General features: G+C 41.3%; 2 protein-coding genes across 2 annotated transcripts in view; both read left to right on the forward strand.

Moving 5' to 3' along the window:
• gna11b (guanine nucleotide binding protein (G protein), alpha 11b (Gq class)) overlaps nt 1-11,600 on the forward strand; it is a 29,274-nt gene extending 17,674 nt beyond the window's left edge. Inside the window, exons 4-7 of the mRNA XM_083791482.1 lie at nt 18-146; nt 3,265-3,394; nt 3,939-4,092; nt 6,634-11,600. Coding sequence (XP_083647608.1) covers nt 18-146; nt 3,265-3,394; nt 3,939-4,092; nt 6,634-6,824 — 604 coding nt within the window. The 3' untranslated portion in view covers nt 6,825-11,600. The remainder of the gene's footprint in view (nt 1-17; nt 147-3,264; nt 3,395-3,938; nt 4,093-6,633) is intronic.
• Nucleotides 1-11,904, forward strand: part of LOC310878259 (inositol-3-phosphate synthase 1-A-like) — a 250,924-nt gene that overhangs the window by 44,182 nt on the left and 194,838 nt on the right.

Consider the following 11,904-nt stretch of genomic DNA (forward strand, 5'->3'; position numbering starts at 1 on the left):
AACTGGACTGCCTGTAGTTATCTTACCGATCTGGATCGTATCTCAGATTCCAACTATCTTCCCACCCAACAGGATGTGCTCAGGGTGCGCATCCCAACCACTGGAATCATAGAGTACCCCTTCGACTTGCAGAGCATCATTTTCAGGTAGAAAAGACGCCTCCATCGGCCTGAGACATTTTCAGTTCCTCTGTGTTAATAAGTCATCCCTAGGTTGCTCATTGAAGTCTTTTACACATAAATCATTGAATGTGTCTGTCTTCGCCCCAAATTATATGCATACTTTATGAACATTGTGTCTCCCCATAAATTTAGTTATGCCTTGAGCTTGTCTCTAGCCAGAACCCACTCTTCTTCCTCTCCGCTCCCTCCTCACCACACATTCGCAGAAAAACAACACACTTTGGCTATCACAGTTTTGTAGCCTACAACCACGACTATGACACACACACACACACACACACACACACACACACACACTTGTGAGCCCAAAGTCCTACATTTTGGAGCCCAGTCTTTGTAAATAGGTCACCTCGCTCCTCTCCTCTCTCAACCACCTCCTCCTTTCCTCCTCTCCTCCTTTCCTCTCTGGCTGGCAGAGGAAACGAGGTCGTCCTCTCCGTTGTGGAGTGTTATTTTGGGCAGCAGGTCCTGCAGGGCCCTGATTGGCCCCGGGTCTCTGTGGACTGCAGTGGACTGGGCCATTGCCAGGGGGCGCTCTTGCAAAGCAACATTAGTGGATCAGATCTGTGCTGCTCGATGAGAGGCCCATCTTGCACCCCTACCAGAGGCTTTCACGTGCACATCTTGTAATGGGCAAAATACTGTACTGCAAGGTTTATGAGGTCAGAGGCCATGTGAGGACATGCGACGCACGTGTGCTTGAATAGAAAAGCAAAGGGTTTTCAAGGATTGTCACAGATGAACGCTTAATGAAACTGGGACCTAAATTCCCATACAAGCGAAAGATGACCGTTCTCTCATTGCCAAGAATGAACAGGCTGAAAGGCTATTGTTGGAATGCGTTTACGCAAGTGAAAGGTTGCTCGCCGTATATTTCGACACATCGCGTGCAAGACGTGCGTCCTCTTTTTGAAGTCCTGTTTATTTGTGAGATTGATATTTCTCAGCTCGTAGTGGCCAGATGACATGGGACCGCATCATTCTACCATCAGAGGGATCCCTTCACTAGAGGAGGTGCCCTCTGTAATCCTAATCGTTTCCTTTTCACATCTTCTTTCCCGTGTTTTCTTTTTCTTCTACTTCTACTGACAGTTTTCCTCTCCTGTACTTTCTGCTGTTCATATTCCCCCGTCCCCCGTCTTCTTTTCTTGTCCCCCTCTCCATCTACCGGTATGCTGTTTATCCTTTCGTCCTTCATCCTTGCCCCCCCCTCCTTCTCTCTCTGACTATTTGTCTCCTCCACACGGGTTTTAATGGCTTCACGACTGCTCTAGTTCAATGCTTTATCATACACTTGCACCAGGAAAATGGCTGGTAGAGAAACAGATGCTTTATGATCCTCCTCTCTTCCCCTATCGGGTGGTATGAATCAAGTATAAGTTACTGCCTGGACTGATCTAGCATCCAATGTACACTTTGAACCCCTCATGTCATATTGGGAGGTTAAAAGAGAGCACCACTCAGTTTAAGAATTCCTATACAGTATGTTCCCTGTAGTCTCGAACCGTGATATATTTCTAAGTATCCATAGTCTCTCTAAAAGCGTTTTGCTGACAGCAGGTGTGAAATGGGTTGAACACAGTAGTGATGAAAGGCTACCAGGATGTTCTGTTCGGAAACCTTTTAGCGTGTGACCTTAAAGATAAATTTGACACTACACAAAGACTTTATTATTATTATTTTTTAATGAATTTCTTTTAAAAGATTGATTTTGGAACCATTTTGTTGAAAGAAAAATGAAAGGGCTATTACTCGCGACCCATAAAAATGAGTCCGCGACCCACAATGTCTTGGAAACACTGCTGGAAAGTGCTGAGAATACTTCCATTCAAAATGGCCTTTTATGGTTTTAGAAACCTTTGCTGTCAGCAGATTATCACCAATATAGAGTCATAGCTGGGTTGTTCTCTTATGTAGGGAGCTGTGGTATTTATGTAAATATTGATTGGATTCTGCTGGACTTCATATGAATTCTCAAACTGGCATGTAGCACCCTTTCAATTTATCCTACTGTGGATCTCTCTTAAAAAGGAAACTTATCTTTTTGGATGGATGGTGACAGGCACAGCTTACTCACTTGCACTAGTTACATGTAACCCGTTTGTATCTCTTGCCTGTCTTTGGACATACCCGTTGCCACTGAAAAGGCAAGAGTTCAACAAACTGTTCCAGTGTGTCGCTTTTCACATTACATTTGTGGAATGCCCATGTTTGGAGAATGAATTTGTTTTGGCACTGCTCTGACTTTACTTTAGGTGTTGAATCCATCAGGTCTTCATCGTCCACTTAAATGGCAAGAATTGAGTATGCTCTCTTAAGCTACTTTAAGCTACTTCTTCCCCCACGTGATGGGTAAAAAATATGCTAGTCTCGACCCCAGATTGAGTCATGTTCTGATAACATTTAAGAATTGCTACGTTATCAGATCAAGTCTAGTCAAGATTGCTGGATTGAAAGCAAAGCTACATTTTAAACAAGTCTGCACTGATGGATTCAAAACCGTAATGAGAAAGCCAAGACTGTCCAGGACCACATTGTCTTTCTGATGTTGAATGTGTCGTATGATTTCTATTTAAATCAGTGGTTCTCAAAGTGGGGACCCCCAAGGGCCATTGAGGGAGTTCCAGGGGGTCCGCAGCTAAATAGTTTGGAACCAAATGGACCCTTATAGGTCTGTAACTCTGAGAGTGTACAAATTGAACTAAATGGACCCTAATGGGTCCATTTGGTTCCGTTTGTACACTCTCATAGTTAAATTAACATTGATTTTCCAATATAAATTGGTGTCCCAGAGTTAGAAATGCCATTAAATGGGGGTAGCCTAATGCAGGTCAAACTGGGGACAATGAAATTAAAATGGTTGAGAATCACTGCTAGAGCCGTAAACATCTTCTCTTATGGAGGACCCTGGCATATCCTTTCAAATGGAGGTCCGCAAGCTAATTGGTGTCAATTTGGGCCGGGGGTCCTAGACATGAAAAGGTTTGAGAACCACTGATTTAAATGTCATGTTAATAACAATGTTTGTCTTCCTGGGATGTTCCACTCGTTCTCTCCTCTACGTCCTCCTCCCTCTCTTCAGGATGGTGGATGTTGGGGGTCAGAGGTCAGAGAGAAGGAAGTGGATCCATTGCTTCGAGAATGTCACCTCCATCATGTTCCTGGTGGCACTCAGTGAGTACGACCAAGTACTGGTGGAGTCTGACAACGAGGTTCGTAAACACATTCTACTCCATATTCTACGGTCGCATTAGTCTCGCATAGCCAGAGATCTCCGCCTACCGAACGGTGGACTAATCCTGCTGTCCTAGACCTATGCCCACTGCTTTGAAATATAATATGAAGGAACACTCTAAAGTCGTGTTTGTTTCTTCAGTGATGATCTTTCTTCTTTTTTATCTCTGAATTGTTCCCAGACAGTTTTAGTCTCTACATTGATTTTAGATGTCACCACAGATGTATTGGTAGGCACAGAGGTCTCACATTAAATGGTAACGTGTGACCAGGGTTGCATAGAACCAAAAGGAAAAGTCATATTTTTTCCCTTAACATTTCCCTTGCCATATATGTGATCCATATTAGATGCAGCCTTACCCCCATTCTATTGTGAGCGTTTGAAAATACATCAGTAATGAGGGATTCAAACTGAGCCAATTAAACACACATGCAGACATTGTACACGCACGCATCCATGATTTATACCACAAAACAAGCTCTCTGCTTTACTCTAACTTCTTCACTCTGTCCCCCTTCCAGAATCGTATGGAGGAGAGTAAGGCCTTGTTCAGGACCATCATCACCTACCCATGGTTCCAGAACTCCTCTGTCATCCTCTTCCTCAACAAGAAAGACCTGCTGGAGGAGAAGATTTGTTACTCACACTTGGTTGACTACTTCCCTGAGTTTGATGGTGAGAGATTGTGTGTGTGTGTGTGTGTGTGGGCATTCACATCTAGTCATTTTTACTAGTTGCCTAGTTTACTACTCGACCAGTTGTTTAACTACCTATTATGTAAGGGGGGAAAAACTAACTTTTTTTTGTGGAAATAAATATTTGCAAAAACTGTACATTGGTGACTAACTATAATCTACCTGATAATGAGGCCTCTTTTTTTTGCTGTGTGTGTGTGTGTGTGTGTGTGTGTGTGTGTGTGTGTGTGTGTGTGTGTGTGTGTGTGTGTGTGTGTGTGTGTGTGTGTGTGTGTGTGTGTGTGTGTGTGTGTGTGTGTGTGTGTGTGTGTGTGTGTGTGTGTGTGTGTGTGTGTGTGTGTGTGTGTGTGTGTGTGTGTGCTGTAGTGTATATGGACTTTTTTTTCACAATTTTGCAACCCATTTTCACACCCAGTGTCAATTATCTAATGTAATCCTGGGCGCTACACTTCCTCTGCCAACCTGGGAGGCAGCGGACTGACATCATGCTTCTGAATTTACCCCTACTGTATATGGACTTAGGATTTAACACTCAGGGGAATCTTTCAGTACTTAATTATGATATTGCTTTGGAGCCCCAGTCCTAGTGATAAGGCGTCATAGTATCTGGCATCCAATAAGGCAAAATACTTTATATGCATATGCTATTGATATTTCTGGGCTAGGCTAGGACTCACTCAATGTACAGTAGCTGGTTGTGACAGCAATGTCCTTACGTCCGCATAGGACAGTGTTAAACAGCTAATTCTGTTTGGAAAACTCTTTCTGTTTTTAGCTGGTTCACCACACCACGTGCGTACAGCTTATAACAGACTGCATGTAATGTTCCTAATTCCATAGTCTTTTCCAAGAATTTTGCACTGACAATTCTCGTCTAAATTGACTAGAATACAATGGGAAAAAAAGATTGTGGTATTACTGCCTAAACACCTCATCTACACAGGCAAGGGGCGATCGTTCCGACGGCGACATCATGCGAAAAACTGTCCTGAAATGGATAGCCGGTCATTGCGTTGCGATGTAGCCTGAACCAATCAAATAACCAATAAATAGTAGTGTGTAGATCTCAACCAATAAAATAGTTTGTGTCACGAAACCTCGCTCAAATAGAGACTGCAAGCGAATCTAAGAGGGGTGGACAAGTTGGACAACGTCTCTGCACGCCTTCAGTACGTCAGGACTGTCATGTGAAATACATGTGTTCTAATGAGATTTCATCGTTCGCTCGCATCGCTGGCAGTGTGGATGAGGTGCGAGTCTGCATACACTGCCAGCTTTTGAGCGGTGCAGCCGCACAGCTTTGTGTGTATATATAAAATACCGGTAGTTCTAACTAGTGCTGGTTGTCTGGGTTAGGAACCCGCCACAGTGGTGTCTGATTAGAACTTAGCCAAGACGCCAAAATCTCTGACACAGCAATGTCTGGCTGTATGTCTGTCTGTCTGTCTTGTTCATGTTGTTGACATCATTGTGATGAAAGGCACCGCTCGCTTCACACAAGTATGATTTTTACTAATCTTTCTAGACCCACAGAATATTTTGTCCTACAACTATGTAAACACCAAATATCTCAAAAGAAAGAAGAGTCTCTACTTTCATCGGGAAAAAGAAGGGTGTTAGCGCGATGTTCCATTCTTTAGTTATTGGCAGTTGAATATAGGTTGTTTTCACTCAAAACATTGTCTGGGAGCAGAGTCATTTTTATTATAATATTAGACTGGCTTGGATTTTTTTAAATAACTTATATTCAACTGCCAATAACTACTTCCGAGAATGGAACAGGTGCAGGATTTTTTTCCGACATAACCAAGAGTCCGACAGTCATTAGTCCGACACCCTACCCAAATACTAACCCTAACCGTACCTGGATGCTACAGATGATTTTTAACCCGCAGCGTATGTCAGACTTTTGGTATGTCGAATATACGTCTGCACCCTGAACATCATGGTGACACATTTTCCCCCAATGAATCTCTAGCCTTTTTTTCCAGAAATTTGGTGTTTACATCGTCAAACAAAATATTCTGTGGGTCTTGAAAGATTAGTAAAAACGCTCAAATACACTAGCAGTGGCTGAAGACTGTTCTAGCGAAACACTGGCAGTAAATGAGTTTCAGTTAAGTTGAAAAACATCTCTCACTTCATGTCACTCTCCTCCTGCCCAACACTCCTTGCTGACAGGTGCCGCCTCAGCCCGTAGGAGTATGTGCAATAACACAGACCAGTCCTATTCGTATAGACTTGCAACAAAGTCGTATGCGCCGAGGTGGATTCAAAGGGTTGTGGAAAGATACTTTACCACTGTGCCACACGAGCACCACTGTGGGTCACTTCCTTTTGATGTGGAGTAAATGTCAGTAGTTTCTTGGAGCATGACTGATTTCTGTGGTTTAAGGTGTCATGTGTGATTGTGTATGTAACACATCTTGTTAATCCGTTCTTCTACAGTGCAGCCCAGGGCAAAAGCCGATGGGCAGGACACCACTGATTGCAGTTCTGTTTCATTCTCTCTATATCTCAGGTCCGCAGCGAGATGCCCAGGCGGCACGGGAGTTCATCCTGAAGATGTTTGTGGACTTAAACCCAGACAGTGACAAGATCATCTACTCCCACTTCACGTGTGCCACGGACACTGAGAACATCCGTTTTGTGTTTGCAGCTGTCAAAGACACCATCCTACAGCTCAACCTCAAAGAATACAACCTGGTTTGAGGAATCACACACGACGCACACCTCTGCCCCCTCATTGCACAAACAACACACCTCTTTTACAGAGGGTGCGCTCGGTAACACACGCATCACATGGCATATGATGGCCGCATACATACACACCAAAAGAACCCTTCCTTTTTCATCTAGTACAGTGGATTCACAGAAGCCCCCACCCCCTCTCTTTCTCCCGCCTGCATACATCCTCCTGTCTGTCACCAAAGCTTGCCCTCTTCCTCCTACTCTCGGCAGCTTATTGTGTCAGAGTCCTGGTTCCACCCAAAGCTGGTCCATGTGTCATATTTGGCCAGCAGCTGGCTCTGGCACACGGGCTGTGTCCCACAGGCTATATAGTGACTTTGGAGGGGATTTTTGGTGTGTGTGCGTGTGCACGGGTGCGTCTATGTATGTGCATGTGTCTGGGGCAACAAGGACGAGTAAGGAGCTATGTATTGGTTAATTGTGGATTTAAGCCCCTGGCCCTCTGGAGTTGAACCATGGTGGTGTGAGACGGTATCCTGAGATTTGTCTCCTTTTCATGACCTCATGACGGTATTTAAGGAATTCAGCGCTGTATCTCCTTTAAGAAAACAACATATGGACCTGAGATGCAGTACATTACATAATATAATTAATAATGGGGCTTGAAGTTGAGGGGTGGGGGCAGCGTGACACAGACAGGATGTGATGTTGCACTCAGGAAGTTAGGTGGCGGGGCAAAGGATTCTGTCTCCATCTTGCATCTATGAATGTACCCTCCAACGTGAGCGTCGCAATCGCAAAAAAGGAGAAAAAAATTAAATATATATTGTAAAGTAAATGTATATGTAATACACAAGAAGACAAAAAGCACGAGAGAGAGGAAATTGAAATCTCTGTTCATTGCTGAGATTTTTTAAACATTTTTAATGATAGTAACTTGTTGCTATGTCTACTTCTATTTAACAAATAATGGCAAATTTGACAGTTGATAATAAAGGGTAAGAAAAAGCCAAAATCTTTAAAAATACACAAAAAAATATATAAACTACAGAAAATGTCTAAAAACAAGTAACCATAAATTTACTTGACTTAAGTATCCTTTACAGAATTCTGTGGATTTCTTTTATTATTTTACACTTAATCACATTGCTTCCCTCCTCCAGATGTTTTCTGTATGAAATCACAGAGACTATCTGTAACCTTCCGTATGACACTCACACCACCTGGTTCCACTGATACATGTGCACTCACACACCATACACTACACTACCCTAGGAGCGGATGACACTTGCCATTTGACAAATGCTCTGCTCTGATTACCATAGGTGGGTGCGGAGGGTATCACAGGACCTGATATCATCAGTGTGTGGCAGCCCATTATAAGTATGAATAGGGGGCCCGTTCGAACTAATAGCCTGGGCAAAAAGGGATGCAAAATGGCTTGACTGACCAATCAGAACTGTCAGTTTTAAGTTAAGCCACATTCTGAGAACATCAAGACAACATAGGCAGCACAACACTGATGATGTCATGCCCCTTTCACTCTGCCGTCCAATCAGACGCACACCCTGACAGTGACATCATGGTGACATCCATTATATCAACACGGGACGTGCTTCTGTTTACTTTTTCTTCTTTAAAAAAAAAAAACTGTATAGTCACTTTGTTTATAAAAAAAATAAAAATTATTTGCTTGCTGTTGAGTGATGAGAGAAGGTGAACTATGACCTTTCTTTCAGACACTCTTAAGGTCTGCAAACGTTATTATTTGTGTATATTTATGTTTGTAAATACATATACACAGAAATGCTCCTGTACAAAAGGCTCTGTGGTACACCATCTTTGGCAAACAAAAAAATCGACGACTTTCAGTAGTGTACTGTTTGGTTTTCTTTTTGTTTGTTTTCTTATGAATTTACGGTAGTATTGATACTGTGATTATGGATTTTGTTCACTTGATTGATAGAGTACTACACACAGAGCTGTGCTGAGTGGGTGGGGGGTGGGGGGCTTTAGATCCGGAGCAATAGTTGGAGAAAAAAGGTTCCACCCGACAAGAACCTTTCTTTTTTTTAAGACCCTTAACAACTGCAACAGCTCCACAGTAACACTAACTAGGGCTGGTAAGATTTTGTTTGTTTGTTTTCCTTTCACAATACGGTGACGAGATGATTTAAAAAAAAGATTGATTATGTGTTTTTTTTTTTAATTTATGTAATTTATGGACCAGGTTTGAAGGTGTTGATAATTTCACTGCTTTGACTCTGTCATGTTAAAGTGCTCCTTATCTCATGGGGGGAGCCTACTTGAGTCTAAACTGCTGTAAAAGACAAAAGAAACAAAAAAAAGACGTCTGGTATAGTATGGACTTTTATCTCTACTTTCTATATTTCTCTTAAGACATTTCCAGTTGTACTTGCCATTACACCTCCGTCTATGATAATACCACATGGTTTCTTTAGTGGCCCTCACATTGGTTTTGTTGGATGTTTAAAGAAAAGATTTGTCTTTCCTCTTGGTTTATAGACGCAGCGCTGTAATGCATACATAGAAAATGTATCATACAAAAAATAAGTGGAATTTTTATCAGTAATTGAAGTCTACATGATTAATGCTTGCTGCGTGTGTTCTGTCTTTTTTCATTAATTTGCTGTTTTATTTTTATTTTCAAGCTTGCTTTCATAGTGCCAGTGACGTGCAGATACCCTTTTAGGTCTTTGACCGTTTCTACAGGCGATGTATCCTTCATTGTCATTAAGGGCTATCACAGTTGCATCAGGCAGGCAGTGGGAGTGGAGTGCAGGACCACAACAGAGACCCCAAGTCATCCACTGCTGCTTTTTTTTTTTTATAGATGGACACTACTTTAGTGCTAAGAATTTTAGGCAGGATGTTATTGTTAAACCGTAAGGTTGTGTACAGATTACACACAAACCTTTTTCTTCTCTTTTTTCACCTAGCTCAACCTAGTATCTGCATTAATGCACCCTAGCCTCCAGTGTTCCTTATTTCCATCATTGCATTGATTTCATGGTGTTGCATAAACTTGACCTCATGGAGTATGTAAACGCTAACTTCCCTAAGAGACACTAACACCACAAGTATTGCCCCCAACACCCACCTACCCTCACCTCAGTGTTTGAGTCATAGATGTTGGCCAACAGAACTTGACTGCCAGTTGTCCTGCTAAAATTTTACACTAGTCTGATGCTGAACAAGAAGTCGGCTAGGAAGAGATACCTGTCTTGAGAGTTTCTACAGTGTGTCAGTATTAAAATAGAATGACGTGCCAGCATAAATACACAGGTATTTTACTGTTTTTACAGTAGTGTGAAAATGTACCTTGTGTGGACTGCAACTCACTTTTAATGGTGATGCACACACTGAGAAGCATCACCATGTTTCCCAGTCACCATCAATCACACTCAGCACTACAATTCCAAGGTACATAGTTAAGGGCTGACTGGCTGATTATTTGGGTTCATTGGTTTGGTACAGCCCTGTTGCACAATGTGTTGATAACTTCTTTTTTCCTGTCACACTAAAGTATGAGCTGTAAGAGGCTACACTGTAAAATCCAGACTGTTCATTTAACAGATTGTACAAATTTGTATTTGTACTCTGATTTAAATTAACACTGGCTGTTACTGTGTAGGCAATCTACATCAAACTTCTTGATCCCCTTTTTCATTCTTCAATGACATCATTGTCATCTTTTCCTTTTGAGCACTGACCAGTGAAAAGACTGGACTATTTTTTTTTCACCCATTTTGTTTGCCTATAATTTATGGTCCCGAAGGAAATTATACTGAAAGATGAAGGCTTGGGGCCTGGCTAGCCCTATACCAATACCTAGCATACTATGTGATCAGTTGGTACCAGTACCTAGCATACCATCTGATCAATGGATGATTGGGTATGATACAACCGGTGGGTACTCTGAGGTATCCCTATTATTTAGTGTAATCACAGTAGTTTTTTTTATTATTTTTTTATGGATTGACATGGAAATAGTGCATATTCAGAACTTCATGCTTTTTTGGGGGGGGTGGTGTCACCTTTTTAATTTTATTCCCTTCTTTGTATTATAAGAATACTTTACCGAAACACTATTGTATTGTAGGACCACTTGATTTTTTTTTTTACTCTAATGAAACCTGATGCTCAAACGTGTAGTGATGTATAAAATGCTGTTGTTTTTTTTTCTTTATTTTGTATGTATACCAAATGTAAATGATGTATAATACTGAGTGTGCCAACCCCACTCTCTCTAGAGCCAGGCTCTCTTTTAAGTGCCAACGTTGTGGTGGTGATAAAGAAAGGGCCGCCGCCTGAGGCAGTCTCCTTTAAAATAAATATATATATAAATAAAAAATAAAGACCACACACACACCAGAGACTAAACAAGAGATAGATGATTAAGTACATACAAAATACTTTATTCTGTATTTAAGATTAAAGATTTAAAAGATAATCTGCTGTTTTTTTCTGTTTTTTTTTTTAAGAAACTGTAATTATAATTGCATGTGCCGTTTATTTTGTGTTGGAAGTGAGGGCTTGGATGTATTGATGCAATTGCATAAAGGGTTGTATCGGTTGGTTATTATCGAAACATTGATTTACATTACTCTTGCCATATTTCTTTTTTATGTGTTTCATGTATTTGTTTCGACCACTGTTGCCTGATCCTCATTCAAACATGAACATGACTTATGATCATTGCCGCCTTCTAAGAGAGAAACATAATGACAAGGTATCTGTTTTAAATTGAAATAAATTTGTTCCTATACTTGCTGATGGTGTGTAAGTGTGATTCATGGTTTGTGTTTTAGTTGTTAGCTGCTTTGTTGATCTGTGGTCTGAGAAGGTTAGTCTATCTGCTTCCTCTGGTAACTAATATCAAATCAAACTATAGAGAACATTTTCATATGACCAGAGATTGAGCAAGAACAAAACATCACGAGAACATTGAATCAAATCTATATACATCACATGTGTAAATATTACACAATATTTACAATATGGACAAATAATTACATGGAAGCATGCAGTCTTTATGAATTCCATGGCCGTGGCTATATACAAATTGATCCATACATGA

This window comes from Protomyctophum parallelum (assembly GCF_964188405.1).
Source record: "Protomyctophum parallelum genome assembly, chromosome: 20".
NCBI classification, from domain to species: Eukaryota; Metazoa; Chordata; class Actinopteri; order Myctophiformes; family Myctophidae; genus Protomyctophum; species Protomyctophum parallelum.